The 22,390-nt window shown below is 45.8% G+C and overlaps 1 protein-coding gene and 1 long non-coding RNA gene across 5 annotated transcripts in view; one reads left to right on the top strand and one right to left on the bottom strand.

The window, feature by feature from the left end:
- The window catches only part of KCNK12 (potassium two pore domain channel subfamily K member 12), a 25,498-nt gene extending 12,174 nt beyond the window's left edge, over positions 1 to 13,324 (bottom strand). The window contains exon 1 of one of the 4 annotated variants that reach the window (XM_086879025.1): positions 12,930 to 13,324. In XM_086879025.1, coding sequence (XP_086735151.1) covers positions 12,930 to 13,281 — 352 coding nt within the window. In that variant the 5' untranslated portion in view covers positions 13,282 to 13,324. The remainder of the gene's footprint in view (positions 1 to 12,929) is intronic. The other 3 variants (XM_086879026.1, XM_086879024.1, XM_086879027.1) reach the window with 3 other exon arrangements.
- LOC111926602 (uncharacterized) lies at positions 12,955 to 22,390 on the top strand. The gene is made up of 4 exons (XR_015283803.1): positions 12,955 to 13,173; positions 19,761 to 19,954; positions 20,645 to 20,734; positions 22,101 to 22,390. It is a non-coding gene; the product is annotated as an uncharacterized LOC111926602 (long non-coding RNA).

The raw sequence follows: 22,390 nt of genomic DNA, 5'->3' as shown, positions 1-22,390 counted from the left end.
CTTAGATTACTCTCTGCAAACACCTCCTGAACAGCAGCAGTCTGTCCAGCACTGTGTGAATTAAGACCCCTTAAGTTGGACCCATGCTATTTCTGAATAAATGAGATACAACTGCAGTTTTAGGGCTGGCCTAACCTGTATCACACACCAACCAGCTTGCAGTCTTTGGTGACCCATATACTGGGGCAGATATCCCACAGAGAAAATACTGAGTGACCATGCAAATAAGGACTGATTGCCACAATCTATCCATTCATCCAAGAGCACCATCATAAATGAAATGAAAGAAGTTAAAAACCACCCATGTCTCTCCTGGTACTCTTTGTTCATTTCCACCTGTGAAACATTAGTTGGGTGTTTGAGACAACTGCTACTCAAAAGAAGCCACGCTGGCAGAACAGAGCCAGATGATTAATTGAACTTTAAGGAGTTTCAAAGAGCTGCAGGTGATTATTACAGGCTTTCTACAGGACCAGGTTTTTTCTATTTACACACAACAGTGATCAGGTTATTGGTTATCCAAAGTGCCTGACATAAGTGAACACCTGAATCAATCACCCTTGGCATTTCTCTGCTGGCCATGCTTTAAACCACAGGCTAAAAGGTCATGGTCATTTATTCCTCTTTAATGTATGTTGGGTTTAAAAAGAGTTAATAGAATTGTAAGCTTAAAATAAGACAAGCTTCCCTTAGGAAAATAAAAAAAGAAAATAAAATCAATTTGTACCAATTACATTAAATAATCAAAAGGTGAATTAAGAAATAGTCCAGAGGTGCTGGTGGCTGTGATGTTGGCATTGAACAGAGTACTCACGTGCTATGGAGAGGAAATTTTGTACGGGAGGTGGTGATGGAGGACCTCTTTTGCTGTAAAGAGGACTAGGCAGCCAGCTGAGGGATAAGAAGCTGCAGGAAAACCTGTCTCATGAAATTCCCCGAAGATGGGAAAGCGAAGAATGACCCCAGACGCAGAGTACTTGCATGCAGAGGTGCTGCCGTGTGGGGACAACGTCAGGGGGGTGAGAAGGGGACCCCACAACCTAAGGAGAGGTTATCATGTGTGACACATCCACAGCAATGTATTTAGGGTGACAGATACACTGGACTGAGAGGAGTAAGGGGGAGGTTTCATCTCAGAAACCTCAACTGTTACCACCTTGATGGCACTAGGGGTGACCCCAAAGAAACCTCAGGGAAGGAGGGAGGAACAACCTCCTCAAAACCTGGCTGCTGGTGAATGTTTAACTTCTCCTCCTCGCAGCAGGTTTCCCAAGTGTGTTTTTCTAAGCTGACACCTTCTTGTTGAGCTTTCCAAAAAAGATCTTCAGAATCTAGTGGGTACTCAGCAGGCACATTTATTAGCTCAAGTGGCCTAACTTTTGTATGTTTGAGTGATACATGGCTCTTAAAAAGATAAACACTGGAGCTTCAGCTCCACCAGCAGCAGCAGTATTCTTGCTCTTTTCACTCAGCAGAAGTAGGCAAGCTTTTTTTCTCAGCTGTACTGCATGTTGCCCTTTCTGTGTACAGCCTGCAAAGGAAGTGCACACCAAAGACCAGCTAAACAAGTCCACCCTTGCTCACTACCACATGCCATTATCCTAAAGACAAACCCCAATAAATACAGAAGGAGGTCTGCTGAAATTGCTTTGGCACGGAACCAAGCCAAGGAAGAAGCAGAAGTGTCTCTAAATCAGTTTTATGGTTCCCTGGCTGAGGCCAGCTGCTCTTTATACACCTTGTACAAGCAAATGGGGACTGACTTGTGCCAAGCCATCAGTGTTGCCAGCTGAGCAGCAGCTCTGGCCCAAGGTCTTGCTAAGCAGTCCCCTCTGAAGAGGGAATACGTGGGGAGAGTCACAGGCTTGAGGCTCAAAATCTTTGGCAAGCTTATGTTCGGTTTTCTGGCTAATCCTGCTGCAAGAGAAGATGGTTTCAAATGAGGGAGAGGGAGCCTCTCCTAAAAGGAGATGGTGGAGAATAAAGCTCAGAGAAGGATGAAAATCAGGAATAGGAATTCAAACTACACAGAGTAAAAAAAGTCAGGACCTACAAACTAGAACTATTTTTGATGAATTGACTGTAAAGGGGTGGACATGTCCTGAGGTGTGAGAATCTCCCCTCTCTATTAACGTATTGTTCACAAACTTTCTTTCAATATTTAAGGTTTTATTGTTCTTATAAATAAATAAATAAATAAATAAAATATTGTTCTTATAAATAAATAAATAAAAAAAAAATCTTCTTGTCTGCTAAACTCTTGGGGCCAGTCTATGGTTTACAGTCATAAAAATCAAGACTAAAATTATTTTCTTCATTTTATGCTGCCTTTCTTGGACAAATCTTCAGCAAGATGCTACTAAATGCCCTCCTGTTTTGTCAGTTATTCTGCCCCTTGGCACAGCCGAAGCGCTCTGATGGCTTGTTAAAACAGAAAGAATATGGGTTAGTGCTGCCTAAATTAGTCCTAAACCACCTCACAAAGGAGGACTTCCAGAAAAAGGAGATGAGAGCAGGATGTTCTTTCTTTTGGTGGCAGCCTGTCTCCTTGTACATTGATCTGAACTAGCCCAGAGCTGCTTCTTGTGACTGCCTCCACACCTGGTGATTGCAGGGTTCTGCCTTGTCACCCTGAAATTAAACCTTCTGATCTTGTTTTCATAACTGTAGCTGCTTTCTCAGGAAAGTAACTGTAAACATAGATGTTTATGCATTCCTTCTAAGAAACATCTTTTGATGGACATTTCTCATGAGCAGTGTGCTTGGGAAGGTGGTAACTTAATTATCCAATCCCTGGTCATTGTCAAGGATCTATAAATACTGGAGTTAAGAAATAAAGCCATGGGGTTTTGTTTTAGCACCGAAGGTAGTAGTGTGAATCATTTTGTGTCCTCTAGCCACACTGCCTCTGGCTTGTTTTCTTTTCTTCTCCTAACAGCTGGGGAAAACCATTTTGCTATAATCTTCTCTGAAATGGTGGTGGTGTTAATAATGGAAAAATATATCCCACATGCTCCACAGCTGTTTGGCAAAGTTGTATTACCGTGGAAAAAAAACCTCCTCTTTGCACTACAGGCTTAGGGTCTCCACAGTCTCACATTAACAGCTGACAGGGGGGTATCAAACCCCTGCTCATAATCCAGATTGTGTGCAGAAGCATCTGCCTTGGCTTACTGCACTGCCCAATATCACCTAAAACACAGGGCTTTCTGAAACACCATCAGACAGAGGAAACACCCCTGCACTTGAGTAACTGTTTGAAAAAATACACAGAAAACAAGAGCATGATAACCAAGAAATATATGAAGTGTGTCACAGTAACCATGGATATACATGATGGTGGAGCTCATGGACCCCAAAAATCGCCAGTTCCTTCTTGTTCCTAAGATGTGTCCAGTATCTGAAGTCATACACTGCCACCTCCTCTGACCTTCCTACAGCCTTCATGCAGCTGATGATTCTAGGTGAACATTGTTTCCAAAGCAGATTTCTGTTGCAATCGTAATTTTTTATCCTTTAAAGCTGTTTCCGTTTTATTTCCCTATGTTTTTATGAGAATGTTTTTTTTTTGTGTAGATAATAGTGTATCTAAGCAACACCCTAACAGAAAAAAGCTTATGCCCTGTCATTTCAAACATTAGCATTCACACATGCTTTTGATGTTTATTGAAACTTGCAGTTGTATTTCAGATGTCTGTGTACATCCAAGGTTGAGCCATTTTTTTTTTCTGATCTCCAAGTGAAAAATGGCATCCAAATTTTGCTATATTCTTGAGCTATTGTTGGCTTCTAAAGAATACTTGCACATCTACTGTCACTTCAGTGCCAGTACATTTCACAGTATCTCTCCTCTCAGGCTAAGAAACAGCATTATCTAAATTTCACAAGTGATCTTGGGTCTATGTCATACTGCCCTGCATAAGAAGTCTGATAAAAGAAGATGTCACTTGTGGGCTTTCTGAGCCTTACAGATGGGGAAGGCTGTTCAATGGGTATGCTGTTGGCTTCTCTTTTGACTGGATTAAACAACAGACTTGTGGCATATTTTTCTTCTGCCACTGGTGTTTGTGTAGGTAGGTGTTCAGAGAACATCTGTTTCTTGAGAGTTGCCTCAGCTATTCTGCTTTCCAAAGAGTTTGCCTATAAAGATGTATCCAAGGGATAAAAAGACCCTAGATGTGAAATCATCCTTTCCACTATTAGGCTTATTTATATTTTTTTTTATTTCAAATCTTTGTACAAACTTCTACAATTACAATTTAATGAAAAAAAAAACCCCTGATAAACCTCCCGGGGGTTTAAATACACCTTCATGGAGCCCTTATTTTAAGAAGTTTCAGCTGAAAGCAAAGAAGCAAATTCTCAAGTACCTTTTTGCTCAGGCAGCTCTTCCAATTCATTCATGAAGGCAAAAAGACCTGATTTTAAGTTACTGTAAGAGAAATAGAGGGTGGCAGGACTGCTGACTAACCAGTTATTTCCCATTTTCTACTTCTTCATTTAACCCTTCCTTAGTATGCATTTCCCTTGACTATTTTTAAATTTAATGATGCTGAACAACTCCACCACATTACCAAGACAGTTTTGAGCTTCTGATTTTATCTGAGATTTTCCTGGTCCTCGTAGCTCTGCCAGAAGCAGGTTTTGTAAATGAACAAATCAAAATATCAAACAGCTTGTTTCTGCCTCTCTCATGAAAATCACAACTTGCATTTAAGACCTTTACACTGCTGTCACTCCCTCCTATTCCCATTGGGCTTAAAGCAGACCTGACTGCATGCACACTGAGCATGAGTGACACTGTGTTTTTTGTTTGACCTCAGGAGAGAAATATATTGCTTGCACAATGCTCAGGCTGAGCAACAAGATGACAGAATATCTAATGATGAATAACCAAAGGCATTTTATCTGGCTTTAACTGAAATTTACTGAATTAGTTTCTCACTCAGCTCTCACACAGGCAAATTTCTTCTAGCTGCAGTTTCTGTCATGATTAAATTTGCCTGTGTAAGACTTGAGAAAGATTGGGAAACATTTGGCCAATAATTTCTAAAGGGGAAGAAGCTGCAGTGGGACAAGCTCAGAAAGGGTAAAATCCAGTGAGGACTTGCTGCAGGGCTACAGCTGTTATCAAGGTATTACTGCTCCTTCCATGCACTTACTGTGGATTTTTAAACACGAGCAATAGCAGTGCCTCACCCACAAGAAGTAATCCCGTATGTTAACACCAAACCATTCAATTTCTTATCTTATTCCACTCCAAAGCTTTAATTACTTGTAAAGGCTGCTAATGCTTTGCCTTGTCTAACGCAATTAGATTTAATTTTCATTCCACTTATTTGATTCAAGAAAGATTGCACTGAAACCCTCCCATGTCTAGGTGTACCAGCCAGTGCCATCAACAGACCCACTGAGCTGAGGGGGATGTATTTTACACAGTAATAAAAAGTGCATTTGTTTTATAAACCTGGTGTGCCAATAAAGTACTTAAGGTAGGATTTCCTAAAGCTCTGCAGACTGGTCTCTTATTGACTTCAGCAGAAGCAGGCTATTGAGGAGGTATTTTATTTGTCTGGATTGCTATGCAATTGCCCCTTGGATTATAATTCTGTTTGTTGCTAGAATGTTTCTATTCACCAAAGGTTTTTATTATCATCACTTCAAACATTTATTGTGCTCAGGAGGACTTTCACATTTCAAATGTTCACCAGCATGAACCCTAATTTTTGTCCTTAAATGTCTTTTCCCAAAATGCCCTTGGTGCTGACACACTACAAAAACTAGCTCTTTTGATATAGGTAAGCAAGGCTTATTCAGATCATGGCCAAAGGTTATGTTTTCAATAATATCAAGCTGTTTCAGTCTAAAAATTGCATATGAAATCTTCCAAGCTGTTTTTCTATTGCTCTAACCCTGATACTACTATGGCAAGAGGCAAAATTCTCTTTGACTTAACAGCTTCCAAGATAATGTATTCCTGCATTCATTAAAATAAAGAAATGACATTGTGTTTTCCAGCACACCGCCAGCAGTAGGTAATGTTACATGAAGTTAATTGCCAACAGAACAGCCCTGTAATTGTTTTCCTCTCCTCTCCACAATGAAGAGCAATTAAAGCTTGCATAAAAACAAGACCATGTGCTGGCAAAGATGACCCCGTGGTACAAGTGAGAAAAAATGATGGTGTGCACATGATCTGTGTTAAACTGAAGACAATCAGAGAAGGATGAAAACCTGAGAAAGAAACGAGGGTCAATAGCAGGATTAACACTATGGAAGGGGGATGAGTGTGATGAGGAACAGAGAGAAACTGTAAAGCTTTACTTCTGACCTCTTTGGTAGTTCTTAACATGAAAGACTGCAAAGACATCAAACAAATATTTGAGAGTTAATCAAGCAAACAAATCTCCAGTGGAGAAGGACACACTAATCGGAGGAAGGCAGAAGCAGCTGTAGAAGTTCAGGCTGGGAAAGATGAGCAGCAGCAGTAGGTAAGCCCTATGAGAAGGAAAGGGGGCACATTCCCAGGAGAACAAAGTGGGGGGAAGACTCCAGGGACTGGCAGGGCTCACTGGGAGCACAGGCCATAGAGTTTCAAGCAGGATTTGGCTTTATGAGCCTGCAGCAAACAGGGCAGCTGATAAACTCGGTAATTATGGTTCCTCACAGCTATCACAGGCACGATAACTGGTTTTCAGGGAGGTTGCCTGGTAATAGAGAGGGACTGGCTGGAGCCACATGTGGATGGAGAGCTGTCAAAGGGGTGCTTTGGCATACCAGTGTCTGGTTTGCAATGACATCTACAAGCTCTTGTAAATGCATAGGGAGCTAAAATAGAGGTATTTCCAGGACTACCACTGAAGACCAAATGGAATGTTCTGCTGAGCAGGAAGCACATGCTCAGTAAGCAGACACTGATCTTTCAATGACCCGAGCTAGAGGCACCCTGAAGGCTGCAAAAATGGAGAACCCATAATTGCAAACTCCAGCTGATCTGTGTTTTGAACCTGAACCAGCACCTCGTAAGTCAGTATAAAATCTCCCCTAACTGCTGAGATGCTGGACCGTATCTCATGTAAGGCTGGGCAAAACTTGGTTTTTGGATGACTGCTCTACGAAGCTGTGGTGCTTGACATTGCATTTGGAGACCCCACACTTCAGTGCTCCAGCTGAGCACCTCAAACTCCACAGCCAGGGCAAAAAGAAGTTCAATTTGTTTGTCCTTGACTTCTCCATCAGTTACTGATGCTAATGCTTTAACATTTAGTGCTAACATTTAGCTAGGGTTTAATATTAAAGAAACATCTGAAATGCTTAGATTAACTAATCTGAACTGTTCTGTAGAGATCATTCAGTTTGGATGACCAAACCACAGTGAAAGCTTAATTTTCTGGCTGGCATAACCCTACAGTGGCAGGCAAACTCCAAGAAGCACTGAGATTACAATAATATTTTTCACAATTTTTTTTTTTTAGTTTTAGGAAGGGTTTTATTTCAAGTATTTGGGTTCCTCCCTCCTTCCTTCTAGAATAAAATCCCAACAAATTTAGGATCAAAATGACTTAATTGTGACCCTTCAGTGGGGACTCCTCAAACCACCTGTGTAATTATGTGGATGTATTCCAAGTAAAGCTTTGCGTTGCTGGTCTCAACTACAAGAAAACAAGCTGTGATTTAGATTACTTTTCTGCTCTGAGCTCCCAACCTGTGCCCACACACTTAAGGAAATTCCCAGAAGTGGCACCCAAAGAAGTTAATATTCCCATGCAGCAATGGCAAGCAGAAAACATTGCTATGGTGGCAATTCTTCACCTGAGGAAAATCAGTGTAGGATCACAACTCTCCACAGAAATATGCTGACCATTGACCTGCTGCCCTCTGAGCCTCTTGCTCTCTGTTCTTTATTGAGATTACAGGAGTGAGAAAGTAACTCAGTCAGAAGTCAGAAATCCACCGGCATTGATCAAAACATGACACGCACCAAAGGGATCAGATCTGCCTGAAACACACTCTCATTCTGCCTGCAGACTGTGTATCAGATGGCAAAGACAAATAACCTGACACTGCAGCTTAATAACACTGCTGGCTCTTCCAGCTGCTTTCTCATTCGGTTTTGTTTGATTATTTCTTAACTTTAAGAAGGTCAGCTCTGGAGGCAACTCCCCCTTAATCTGAAACCTCTGCAAAAGCTGCCTGTACAAGCCCCAGAGACCTGCAGAGCCCCGAGGAGGTAACCCTGCTGCTTATCAGGTGCACATTCTGGTTTGGCTTTTGGTTGGGCTGGCCCTACAGACAGTGAGGCTGCATTCAGGGACAGCAGAGAGCCAGAACCTCCTGTGGCTGCAGCTCCGATTCTGGAATACAACAGTGAAGAAGATGGGACAAATATATTTACCCCTTAACCCTTCAGACCATCTTGGTTATTTGTGGGATCTCTTGCCAAATTATCCTCTGTAGTGCCTGCTCTCACAGGCTCACCCCCTGGCTCCTGGCAGCGCAGTCCAACACCTGACCCGTGCTTGCTGAGCTGTCCAAATGTGCTTTGCACATCACTTCCATTAAATTAACACCTGCAGAACATCTGGACTGACAGATATTCTCACAAGACTATGATCTTGAGCCAGAGGATATTTTAGAAGTGAGTTGTTACGGTGCTTAGGTTGTGGAGCACAAGCAGAAATGCCAGACTGTCTGTGCCAGTCCCTGCAGAGGACCCAGAGAGAAGGTCTAACCCAGCTGACATCCTAAGCAAGGAGAGGAGAACAGCTGCCAAACCAGTGAGATGGCAGAAAACACAGAATGCTGTGTCTCTTAAGAGCAGAGCATGCCCCATCCTTTTGGATGGAGTTGTCAGCCCACAGGAATATTGAGTCATTTAACAGGATACCTCAGGGATAAGGCAAGTATGAACAGTCCTGCTCTCTCCCACACACTGTGCCCCCAACACCTGTAACCTCTGCACAGCTGTACAGAGAGAAGATCCCTGCATCTTTTCTTCCCAGGGGCACTTCTCAAGCATACATAACCTAGACATGTTCCATCCCAAAACCATCTGCCCACAGTAAAGGTGCTACAAAAAAATATTATATCAAAAAATCACTTTTATATATCAGAGTACTTCACTTGACCTCTTTTTCTAATGTTTGGTATGAATTTCTATAAATCAATTCTATCACTGGATTTTTGGAACATGTACTTACACACAAGAAGCTTAGAATCCAATTTTAATGTGTCTATGTTTCAAAATGTTTTACTATACAGACACCTATGGTTTATTCTAACACTTAAGAGAAGAAAAAAATCTGGGTGCAAAGTCCAGACTCAGGGACTGAGTCAGAAATCCAGATCTTCTGGCATTCCAGAGTTGCCTGGTATGCTAGGCAGAGTAAGTCTCTGCTACCAGAATATGGGGAAAGGTAGGACTGATTATGGCTGCATCTGTAACATTTTGCCAGGAAGAAACCTGGTCTGAGTTATATTTTTGCTTTCAGACTTTAACAAAGTACAGTAGGTGGTTCGCATTTGGGGAGGGGGGCAGGGAGGAAAAAACCCAACTGAAAACCAAAGTCTACAGTCAGACCAAACAATCAAGAATAAATTCTACCTAGCTGCTCCTTAAAGAAATAATATTAATAATAACAATAACAATAACAATAACAATAATAATAATAATAATAATAGTAGCCTAGAAACCTAGTACCTTTTGGAGTGAAAAATAATGACTGAATAGATGGTGTAGCCTGACAGCAAGCAATCAGAAATTAGACGGAAGGATCTTCTTACATAGCTCTGAAAATCCAGATGTGTCTAAGGAAAACAGACTCAACATTTCATTATTCAAGCACAAACAATACAGTAATAAAAAACTGAATGCCCAGAGTGCTATCAAGAGGGTGTTTTATGGACTATAAGCCACCCACTTTGTGGGCTATTCAGGAAAATGCTTTAAAATTAGAAATTCAACTCTCACTTCTTAAAGACCCCGTTAACATGTTTCTCACACAGAGAGTTTTATTGTCTCTCAGGAATTAGGAAAGTGCAGAACTGCAGCCAAGGAGGCACCTGAAGGAGGGGAGCTGCTTGACTCTGCAAAAAGCCAGCTCAAGGAGTGTGGACAGAACAGGTCTCTCCCAGTCCAGCCATTCCTAACACTTGTGGCTCACAGAAGGATGAAGAACTGGAGTCTTTCTCAGCTCAGCTTACACAAGCTCCAGGAGAACTTGCAGCCCTGTCCCTGGATGACTGTATTTCAATGCCTACATGTGAAAGATTTAGTAGTTTTATTAAAACTGTCGAGAACAGAGCGAGGGCTTGAAAAGACATAGCAAGATTCCAGTGAGTTGGAGTCCTCTACAGATGAGAAGCTGAGTAACCTGTGGGTGATTTACCCTTGAGAGACATTGAGTATACTTGCTGCTTGTTAGGCAGTGAGTAAGGAAGCTTTCCACCATCTCTCTAGGGTAGTTGTGTGTTTAGCTGGAGTAACAAAGTTGCTTTGACACACCTAACTGATGAAGCTGTTGAGGAAGGCAAGCTGTTTTGACTCTGCATGTCTGGTAGTTCTTGGCAAGGTTGGGTAAAAACAGCATTCTTGTCAATTAAGCATGACACAAAAGTAAATCAAATTGCCCAGAGCCAGGATAACGTGGTGTGTGAGCTGCTGGTGGAATCAAGGTAGTCCAGGTGGGTAGGTGCACACACAAGCTGGCTGGAAGGGTCAAAAATGGACCTTGAAAGAATGGCTTTGGAACTGCTCACCCAGGTGACGTCTTGCTGCCCTGCCATTTGGTTTTTCCTGTGCTGGGACCACGAGCCAGACAGCTTTGTGCACCTTTGACTAAGAGCACAGCATCATATTTTAGTGGGACAACTAGTGAATTCATTGGATTTTTTTGCTTTTGCTGAGGAGGAACTGCCAAAAATAACCGAATACAACTGCGTGGTGGAAGAAACCCTGCTGCAGCTGAGCTCACCACGGGCTTTGCCTCTACGAGCTGCAGCAGCCTGAGGAGGCACACGAAGAGAAGCGCTGAGGTGGGGGCAGCAGCTCCTCTTCATGTGCAGGAGCTGTACGTGTAGCTGGTGAAAGCCATGCCCGATGGAGCGCAGCAGCCTCGGGATGCTGGCACTCCTGCAAGGCTGTGCAGATGGGCACCCCCAGCACAGCAGCTCTGCCACGGCCTTCACTGTGCCCACAGGCACGTCTCAACCTCACTTCCAGCCACCTTCTGCTGCATCTCCTCACTCAGAGCAAATCTTTGCTCTGTGGCTCTCTGAACTCACACCCAGTGCTGTAAGAAATCCAGGAGTAAGCACTGGCAGGTAGCATTCCAAGAGAAGGTACGACTTGGGGAACACTTGTCAGAATCCAGCCTTTGCTGCACATGAAAAAAAAACAGTCTTCAGCCTCCACCTCGCATGTGAGATGTGACATGACTTACTCTAAGGAGAGAGCACCGCCCTCGGTTGGTGCTACAGGAACATGAGAAACACAACTCTTGGTTCTGCCATTTACACCTGTCAGGACCAGGCAGAACTCCCTGCTGAGTCCTGCACTCCCTCTGCCCAGCTATGGCAGACTACAGATGGGGCAATGAGGTGGAGATGGAAACAAATGCAAAGTAAGAGGAAACATTTTGCATTTCAATAACCTCAGAGAAGCCAGAGCTGGCAGGGAAGCAGCGTGTTTACACATCACCCGAAGATTTCTGTTTCCCACGGCAGGTGTAATGAAAGGATGGGTTTGTTAAAACATTGGCTTTTTTTGTTAATTCATTCTGATCAGTCAAAAAGATCTCTTTTAAATAAATGTTCCTGTGATGAAGAAATCTTAATCCTTCATTAAAACAGTGTTTTAATGACCGGGCTACCAAATGTAATTGCAAAGCAGAAGTTAACTGGATTTTTCAATGCAAAAAGTAACAATACCTGACAACACTGCTGTACTCACATCACGACTCCATTATACGGATTAGTCATTATTGATAAAACATTTTCCATACCTAATGAATGTAAATGCAACAATGAGCTGCGAGTTTCTTCTTTTACAACAAAGGGAAAACACGACATTTTTGCTCAGAAGACACCTGGCTTCCAACAAAACTTAAGAACTGGCAGAGTTAAGACCGCTAAGATCTCGTGCTCAGGGACAGAGTTTCTCAGGCAATAGTCCAAGAGTAGTAGATAGCCACAGAGTTAAAAGGAAAAAATCCTCCCACCAAAACTCATCATTTGCTTTACAAAGTGCCGCTCTTCCTAAACACCTATGGGACACGAAGAACTGCAGCGATACACTGAGAACATTGTATCGTGCTAACAGCTGGAAGACACGACATCGTGTGCCTCGCGTCTTTAAACACGCACACATCCTAACTTTGCCAGCGCTTAAAGCCGGTACCAAGTTGAGCGGCCAGGCTCGGCGAAAGCCTGCCTCTCGCTCAGCATCCCCATCAGCCCGCTGCTGCCGGCCCCCGCGCCGCCTCTCCCGGTACATTCGAGCCGCTCGCCCGGCGGGCGCGTCCCGGGGCAGGCAGCGCTAGGCGGGCAGCGGCCAGCCCCGCTCGCTCCTGCGGGCCGGCAGAACCGAGAAGCCCAGCCGCCGGCAGCAGAAGTTTGCTGGGGAGGGACGGGGCTCCCGCAGCCACGACGGCCGGCGCTCCTGCGAACGCGCGGGAGCCGGAGCGCTGCGGGGCGGGAGCGGCGCCGGTCCCCGGCTCCGAGCAGCGGGGTGGGGGCGATGGGACCGCGACCCTGGGGACGGGAGGTCAGCGGGGACAGAGGGACCCGGACGCGCCGCGAAGCCCCGGTTGCCACAGCAACGCGGCGGCGCCTCTCTCCCCAAACTTTGGTCGCTATAACGACGGGGCCGGAGCAGCGGCATCCCCCGGACGGGCGGGTCTGCTCCGCGGGGCCGTCGGGGCGGCGCTCACCTATGGTGGAGACGACGGTGCCCACGAAGTAGAAGGCGCCGGGGAAGTCCCAGCGGGGCCGCAGGGCGTCGACGCGGATGCCCGCGGCCATGGCCGCCTCGTAGCTCCGCAGGAAGGCGCGCAGCTCCGGCAGGCTGATGTTGAAGATGCGGCTGAAGTTGTGGAGGGTCCGGTTCCAGCGGAGCTGCGCCGCCGCCTCCGACGGGCTCTCGAGGACCGAGAAGACGGTGGCGCCGGCGCTCAGGTACGCCGCGATGAGGGCGGCCAGCAGCAGGAACCGCCCGTTGTCCTCGTTGAGGGGCGCCAGGCGCCGCCGGCGGCAGGAGCCCACCGCCCCCCGCGGGGGCATCATCCGGTGCGCGGCGCGGCGGGCGCGGCGGGCGGCGGGCGGCCCCCGGCGGGGGGCGCGGGCATGGGGCGGCGCTGCGCGGAGCCCGGCGCGGCGGCGGCTTCGCTGCAGGGGCCGCGGCTCTGAGTCATCCCCCGGCGGGGCCGCCCGCCCGGCTGCCGGCGGCGGCGGCGCCCCGGGGCCGTTGGCCTCGCCCGCCCGCCCTCGGCCCGACGCCCCGAGCCCCCGGGGCCGCGGGCTGCTGCGGCGCGGGCTCGGCGGCGCGCACCGCCCGGCTCGCTCTGGCCATGCGGGGCGGCGGCGGCGGCGGCCCCGCCGCGGGGGAGACGCCGCGGGGAGGCGGAGGCGGAGGCTCCGCGCGGCGCCCGGTCGACGGCGGGCGGAGGGCGGGAGCGTGCGGCGCGTCCCCCGGGGAGCCGCATCCCCGGCGGGGAGGCTCCCGCAGCCCCGCTGCCGCCTCCCGCCCGGCCCGGGCCGCTGGAGCCGCCGCTGCCGCGCCCCCGGGGACCGCCGCGCCCGGCCCGGGGGAGGGATGGGGCGGGACGGAGCCGCCCGGCCCGGTCCGGCCCGGCCCTGCCCTGCCCGGCCCGGCCCTCCCCGGCCCGGCCCTCCCCGGCCCGGCCCGGCCCTGCCCTGCCCTGCCCTGCCCTGCCCTGCCCTGCCCTGCCCTGCCCTGCCCGGCCCTGCCCTGCCCGGCCCTGCCCTGCCCTGCCCGGTCCTGCCCTGCCCTGCCCTGCCCTGCCCGGCCCTGCCCGGTTCTGCCCTGCCCGGCCCTGCCCTGCCCTGCCCTGCCCTGCCCGGCCCTGCCCTGCCCGGCCCTGCCCGGTCCTGCCCTGCCCGGCCCTGCCCTGCCCTGCCCGGTCCTGCCTTGCCCTGCCCGGTCCTGCCTTGCCCGGCCTGGCCCTGCCCTGCCCTGCCCGGCCCTGCCCGGCCCGGCCCTGCCCGGCCCGGCCCTGCCCGCCGCTCCCAGCGCCGCACCGGCCGGGCGGGGGGAACGCGGAGAACGCGCTGCTCCCTCGCCACGTGTGGGATGCGCCTTGGCCCCTGCCGGGCTGCTTCGGCTTCCGAACCTCTCCTCTACGCCCGGTGCCAACAGGGTGTTTTTGAGGGAGTTGGTGGTGGTCGGTGGAGCGCTAATTACTTAATTTCAGCCATTTCTGGATGCATGAATGGTTGTTTCTGATCTGATTCCACAGAGGTAGACCCAAGAAAATGATACATTTTGGGTTCGGTGCCAAATGCCCATTTAATCTTAGCCAGTGCCTGAAAGGTGATTTTTCTTCCCCCCCTAAGATGTTGGATTCTGTCTTCGCTGTTTTCCTTGGAACAAACACTGTAGCCTTATCTGTTATGCTGCAGTAAGAACTGCAGTCCTTTCCTGGGAGACTTGAAGTAAATAATTACATTCGTATTTTTTAAATAAAATGAGAATTCTCACTGATAAAGTATTGCGGAGAGGATGGGAGTGATGCCAGTCCTGCAAACATATGTGTAGGGGTTGATAACACGTGTAGGAAAGATCTGGGCTTGGAGGAGGAAATGCTCCCCACAATTTACAGTTGCCAGTGTCAGTCTCACTGGGATGGGAGCTTGTGCCCTGGTTTATGGGTGTTTTTAGCCTAGCTTCTATTTTTTCTCTTTTTTTCTCTTTTTTTCTTTTTTTTTCTTTTTTTTTTTTTTTTTTTTTTTTTTTTGGTCTACAGGAAAATATTTCCTGCCTCTTGGTAGCTACATGATGTCTTTTAGCAAAGGGCTATTTGCCATCACTAGAACTTCTCCATAGCTTCACACATTTCTTTCTTATTTTGGATCTGAGAAATTTTGCTTTGCCATGAGAATTCACATCATTGGCAGTTATCTCTTGGCCACATCCATAGCAGAAGAACTTCCTTTCTAACAGGCTGTTCATACTTGTCAGGTGAAGAAAATGGCTTGGGTTTACACCTATGCTTCCTAGCAACAGGCCACACATAAAATGCAATTAATTAGTTTACAAAGTACTCTAATCAAAGGATCATGTTTTGATAGCCACTAACATGCCTCAACTTTGGGGTTTTGCTGTTATTGCTTTTGAGCCAAAGCATTTTGTTCAGCAGAGGTGAAAGGAAAGTGTCAAGAAGTATCAAAGAAGATTTCTAATCTCCTGTTGTGCTCAAGGAGACCAGTACCACTTGCAACCCTTAAGAAAAAAAGTGTCTCCTATTTCAAAGTGTCCCATTATAAATTTATAATGTGTCGCATTATAAATACTAAAACTGAATAAAAATAATAAAAAAAAATGAAACAAATAAATCACAAACCCAATAGCTGTGGAAAACAATAGCAGATCTCAAGGACACAAGAAGCAGAAAAACATAGGGAAAGTATATCAGACCAAATCAAAAGACCATTGAAATCAGTGGAAAGCCTCCCATGGATGGTCAAGGGCTTAACAGATCAGAAATGGGCCATTTAGTGCCAATGACTATAGTTAGAAATAACTATATTTCTACTATATTTCTATATTTCCACTGTGGTAATCCAGGGATGATTACATGCAATCCACTGTGTCATTTGATGTAAAACTGAGCTAATTTACCTGAGTTTGCAGGAATTTTGTTGCTGCAGATGGGTATCACGGTTTAGATTCCTGGTGCTGTTGTGTTTGCAGAGGAAGTAAGACTGGGGATTTTTTTTGTTGTTGTTGTTTGGTTGTTTTTGTTGCTGTTTTTTTACTTTCCTATTGGGAACATTAAAAAATGAGGGTTTGGCTCTCTGGAGTTCTCAGCAATTTCACTGACTGTGAGAGGCCCCTCATGTTCTTGGTAGGTTAGCAAGGTTTGTGTAAGTCATACCTCACCATGCCACGCATTTTCCTGTCTTGGGGGATGGCTGGCTCCTAGATGGGGAGTGAAAAGTTGGCCATTTCCTTTCTTTCCAAGCAGTAGAAGCTGGCTGGCTCTGGAGCCTGCCGTGGCCTCTCTGGAGATGTCCTGCCTGGGAAAGGATGATGCTGGTGGGATGCTGATTAGCTGGAGGAATCACATCATGGATATGAAAGCCTACCAGTAACTTTCCATGAAAAAAAAAGCTCAGCTGAAGCAGCAAGGGACGTGGTTTAGCTGCTTCAGCATGGACAAGATTGTATTTCCAGCATCACCGAATCATGGTTTCTAAGAATTCGAGCTGTTGACAGATTTTCAAAATGTTTTGACAACTCATTTCACTAAGATTTTTTTGCATGGAGTCTTGAAAATTTGTCATAGTTTTGCAGAAATACTTCAGGTTTTTTTGGTTATAAAGCTAGGGGGAAAAAGTTGGGGTTTTTTCATTAAAGTCCCACTGAAAATGTTTGGTCCTTTCCAAAGTCACTGGAAAAACTCCATTAGCTAGATAAAAAATCCTCCAAAGCTGTGGCTTAAAGGAAGGTGATGGTTTTGGTTGCTCTGATCCAGATATGAGAGTCTGAGGAAACATCCTCAAGCTGCTGCTGCCCCCTGCTTGGGTAACACTCCTAAAGGCTGTTATATGGTTAAATGAAGGATGCTTTTCTAAACTTTCTTGAATAATTGAATGAAATCTTGAGGGATTTGGTGAAAAAAAAATCACTGTCTTTAAAACTGTTTTTCTAGAATTTTTTTAAAAGCTGATGGTCAACTGTAAATCAGGCTTGATGCTAAAATTAGATCCCTGAGCTGTGGGAGTACTGTAGGCATAGCACCAGCCATTTGGTTTGTCAGGAGGTCAGTGTTTGTGAAAGCAATTATTTCAATAACAAAAGTGTGGTGTTTGTATTACTAGAGTGTCTGTTTAAAGTGAAGCTCGTGCAAAGAAATGAGATGGGCTCATTAAATGTTTAATTAAACCATTGTCTGCAAATAGGTTGTACTGCTAAACATCGCATCTCTTTATTAAAGAATAAAGTTTAAAATGGTACTTTAAACATGAAAAAGACCAGTTACTGTTATTCCTTTTAAGGGAACAGTTGGGTTTTTGTTGTTTTTGTTTTCCTATGGGTAAAGTCTTCTGAATTCTCAGCCATGGTTTGACAGTGTGACTCACAAGCAAATTGGCAAGACCACTTTTTTCTACTTCAGGGATACCAAGACCTCCATATTTGTACTCTTGGTTCCAGTACAAGCTTCACTCATACACATCCCCACTGACTCTGTAGCAAATATTTGCCAAGAAAAAATATCAAGTACATAATTCAGGACCTTTTTACCACTACATTGGCATGGAAATGTCTCAAGCAGTTATTTGGAAGCATCTCAAGCAATGTGAAGGTAAACATGCCATACAGTCCCTGACCTGAAATGTACAGCTTGTTTGCAATAGCTGGACATATTTTCTACCTCAACAGTAACCAAAGGCAAATAGATTTGTAACTGCTCCTGCAGCTGGACTTAATTTGCAGGTGGTTTTGTGTTGCTCTCCATACAGCCCAAGATGGGCTGTATAAATTAGTTTTTATCTGTAACATGTACCAAGGAAATTATTTTCCAGTGAGTGGCCTTATGGAGCTTGACAAGCTGCACAGGCAGTGAGATGGTGCTGTTCTTCACTTGTACCTCCTACTGGACTTCAGGGGACAGTCTCTTTATTATTACCTTGTAATGAAAAGAAATGGATGAGGTAATTGGTAGTCTATGCAATCAGTGCCTTGGTAGCATTGTGAGCAAGGGTTTCAGTCACAATGCATAACAGAAAGGAATATGCCCAATTTTTGAGTTAGAAATCTGGATACTTCAGGATAGAGGGCTCTTCGCAGTACCTGACTTCGTGTGATGACAGATTGAGGCAGTGAAAAGTATACTAACTACAAAGTATTTGGGGATGAGTGTGTGTTTCCATGGAACCTCAGATGTTACCAGTGTCTCCTCATCCTCCCCAGGCCCTTTTTAGGTTTTGAAGCAGAAAACCAGTCCCGTGACCCAAATCACCTTTTGTGTTCTCTTGTCTTCTCTCTGTATCAGGGTGAACTTTTGGGGAGGGGAGAGAGAAAACAGGCAGGCTTACTTGAAGCCATGAGTTGCCTGTTGCAGACAATTTGGTTGACAACTGAGACATCTTGCATGTTGATTTTGGAGGTGGTCCATGTAGAGTCTTGGCATGAAACTGTTTCCAGGTAGCTGGGCTCTGTAAGCCCCCAGTGCTCTGCCAGTAGCACTCTGGCTTTCATGGGAGCAGAGCTGAAGAAGCTGATGAGATGAACTTGAGAATCCTCTGGGAACCATTTCTTGTGCTTCCAAACTCAAAATCAAGTCAGGGTGGGATGTAGGAGTCAGCCAGTGCAGGTTTTGGGTTGCTAGGTCAAACTGCTGGGGGATACTGAGCTGTAGAGAAACACTATTGTTAACCAGAAACATGGTTTGACAAGGAGAATATTTCCACAGGTTTGAGAGAAACAGGAAACAATCGCTGTTTAAATCAGAGATTCCTTCATTCTTCCTGCTAATTTATGAATACGCAATGGCCTTTTGTTTCTATTTTTCCTGAGGCTCAGTGATCTAACTACCACTTTCTCACTTTCACTGCTCTCACTGAGAGAGAGAATGATCTAATTAGTGCTGCCAATTACATTCAATTTAAATCTGATGAATAGCCGATTTCAGAAGGCCTGATTCTGCCTAGTGCTCCGAGCATCCTGAGCACGTTAATGTGTTCTCACTTGCCTGTGCTGCTGATGGAAGCCACAGGCACCCTGCTCTTGTGAGGGTAGTTCTGTGTTCACATGACTTACTTTCCTCATAATTTTTGGTATGAAATTTCACATTTTGTGGGAGAACCTTCCACTCTGATGGCTTATGCTCTTCCTGCATTAGTTTTGCTAATTTGTTTTCTATTATTGCTTTGCACTGGGAAATTTCAGTCAGTGGCTTAGCATGCAAGGGATTTTTAATACATTTTAATAATGGAAAGCTACTATTCTACTACTCAGGAAGATACAGTAATATTTCTGAGGCCCTGCAAAGGATAATTTCTGAATGCACAACCCATTGTTGAATTCTTGTAGACCATTAGGCAACAAACCAGTTACCAGATTTTTTTGAATCTCACCCATTTTTTTTGAACCTCAGCCTAACCAGTACCTGGTCTTTCAGGAGAGGCCAGCATCCTTCAGCTCTCCAAGTGAACAGCTCAGTTTTTGAAAGGACTGAAAGGCCAGTTGGACAGTTCTGTAGACTGCCATTTCTCTTGACAAGAATTTGGAGGGAAGGAGAAGAGTTCGTTGTAAATCTCTCTGTTAAGGTTAGAGACGTGGTCCCTGTATTCTGCAGTTGAACTTCCTGGTGCAGAGGGGAGGGATAGACAGACAGATGCATGGATGGATGGGTGCAGAAACCTGCAGAATGGGATTGGTGCAGCTCCTGAGAAATCTGCATCCTCCAAGTCCATGCTTTCCTGTGTACCGATGAGCTGCAGGGAGCTTGCCAGGAAGGGAAGTAATTTTAGAGTGTGATTTGGAAAATGATTCAGTTTAAAAATTGCTATTTTTGAAGGGCTACTTTCAGCTGGGATCCAGTCTCCAGCCTGTTCCCAGAAGCACTTGCCTTGCTGCAGCAGTGCGTGGTGAAAAGTGGAGGAGGAATGTCTGTCTGGGAGCCGGCAGCCCTGAATCTCGTGATGCCACTGAGGAAACAATTCATGGGCATGGGGCCTCCTTACATTTCTCATCCCTTCCTGCATTTGACAGGTGAGTGTTTAACCCAGCTAGGCTGGTGAACATGGCAAAGGTCTCTCTGCCCACCTTCCCTCCATGCTCAAAGGAAAACACAGAATTGTGGGTCTGGAAATGGGTTGGGCACACGAAGTTTCAAGACAGGAAAGCTGACTTTATCATGTTGACATAAAAGCCAAGGACAGCATGAGGAATTTATGAATCAAAGTTGTGAAATTTTCATGCCATTTGAAGGCATATTGAATGTATTTGACAGAACTTGTGGCTGCAGCTCATGCGAATCTCTCCAGCCAGTGGCACCGAAATGAAACCAGCTAAGCTGACACTCACTCCATCAGGCTGAGGCTTTACAGGAGCTCAGGACAAGGCAGTGTTTGATCACAGCACTGAAGAAAACATTGGCAAACCTTTTGAGCTGTTAGATTTTCACCTGTCGGGGTGAGAAGTTTCAGAGAGCAATTATGTGCTGATTACACCTGTCAGTTACTACCAAACAGGTTAAAATGTCCTTTCTGCCCCCGATCTGTCCCTCTTGTTTCTCTCAGGTAGGTGCTGGCTGATGTTCCTCTAAGGTCATTTACCCTGGTAAGCTTTTCATAAGCAGGTTCCAATTGTGTCTAAGCAACTTCACACGACTTGGTTTGTTCTCAAGGATGTGTGGAGTGGAAGTGTATGGATGAAGACTTTGCTTTGGTTCCTCTGCAGGTATCAGGCACAGGCAAGGAAAGCAACATATCATCTTTAGAACAAATTCTGAGCTCATGCTAGGGAGCAGAAGGTGAAGAGAACGTCATGGTGAGGAGGGCTCCCTTTTACAGCTGTCCATTCTTGCTTCAAGTGCAGTAGGCAAATGGGGAAATGTATCAAGCTTTAAAAAAAAAGTAAAATTCCAATTTGCTATGCAGAGGGTTTTAAAGGACCTTTTCAGAATAAGATTTTCTGTTATTTATGGCCACATAAGCAATGTTTCATATGTAATACCAAAACATTATTTGTGCATCTTATGAAAGAAGGACAATTGCTGTGCCACTGAGCATGCAAAAATGTGCCAGGAAAAACATTCAGGACCAGAGGAATTTTCATCTCTGGTCTTCTTAGCCTGGAAATGAACTTCAGCCTCCCATTTTCCTATTTTTAGAGATGGCTGCTGCCCATATTCACCTGGTCACTAGAGGAAAATGAAATGAAGCTGTTTGGCAGCATTTTGCAGTCATTTCACGAAGGAGCACTCAAAGTGATGCAAAGTGATTAAACTTGTTACAGTATTGTAGGTGTAGTGTGGCCAGTGCTCTCACTTTGGCTTTAGAGCACTGGGGTATTGATTTAGCATTTAACAAGTACTTTCCTAGTGCAAATGCATCAGTAGAAACATAAAAAATAAAAATGCACAATGAAGAACATATGATATTGAAACCAAACTACATGGCGTGCTTCAGGTCAGAAATTGCTTGGGTGAGGTGAACACAAAGGAACAGTGGGATGGACAGGTGGTGAGGGTGGACACTTCAGAAGTGGAGTAAATAGTGGTTCCTCTGGGGGCACTCTGTGCCTGAGAGATCACCTCTGTAACTCTGCATCTGGGAGAAGTGCAGGAGGTAGGGATGGAGAATAGAAAGGAGTCTTTAAAAGCTGTCTGGAAGCTCAGGCTGAGAGTCCTCTCCAAAGATTTCCTTTAGGCTGCACAGCCCCTTTGCTGGCCCTTCAGGTGTGTTGACTTGGAGTTAAGCACGATTTAGTGCAGAGGTTGGAAAGTTTTCAAGCAGCACTTGCCAAAGTGTATTTTAATGTTGTTAGTCAGAAGTTCAGTGGGCTAACAGAGGTTTGGGAGGTACGGGATTTGTCCCGCATGGAAACGAGCTGCTTCTGGGCGGCTGAGTGCTGTGTCCTGCTGGCCTGCAGGGGCTGCTGGCTTCCCTGGGACTCTTGGCTGTGTCTCAGGATGGAGCATTTCCCATTTCACAGGGACTCTGTGTCAGGTCCAGCCCATGTGCCATCCACAGCTCCTGACTCCTGGCCTGACATCCAGGCCATCTGAGTCAGGCTTAGAAAACGTGGATTTCTCACCAGTTGTAAACTGATATGTTGCATCACCTTGATCTAATAATTTCTCTTCCAGTTGCCACACTTACCCTTCTGACCTTGGTCCTGTTTCTCTCCCTAGGTTTGAGAAATATTCCAGAACAGAATGGCTTTTGTTTTGACGTGTTATCATGGCTCCATTGGAGATGTGAAGAAATCATGGCAAGCTTCCCACCATCCATGAAGGAAATAAAAGAGAATCCTGCTGGGGAGAGAACCATGGTACTGGGCAGGCCTTGGTGTGCTGATAATGATATAAGGGGGAAATTCTGTGGAAAAAAATGTGTTCTAGCAAGCAGGCTTCATTTCTGTCCAAATGCCAGTGTGGCATATTATTTTCTAATGAAGTGAAATATATTCATGCTCTCTGAA

The sequence above is a fragment of the Cyanistes caeruleus genome, chromosome 2, assembly GCF_971803275.1.
Source record: "Cyanistes caeruleus chromosome 2, bCyaCae1.hap1.1, whole genome shotgun sequence".
In the NCBI taxonomy this organism is placed as follows: domain Eukaryota; kingdom Metazoa; phylum Chordata; class Aves; order Passeriformes; family Paridae; genus Cyanistes; species Cyanistes caeruleus.
Note: the sequence above shows the minus strand (reverse complement) of the source record. Positions and strands in the feature narration are given on the sequence as shown.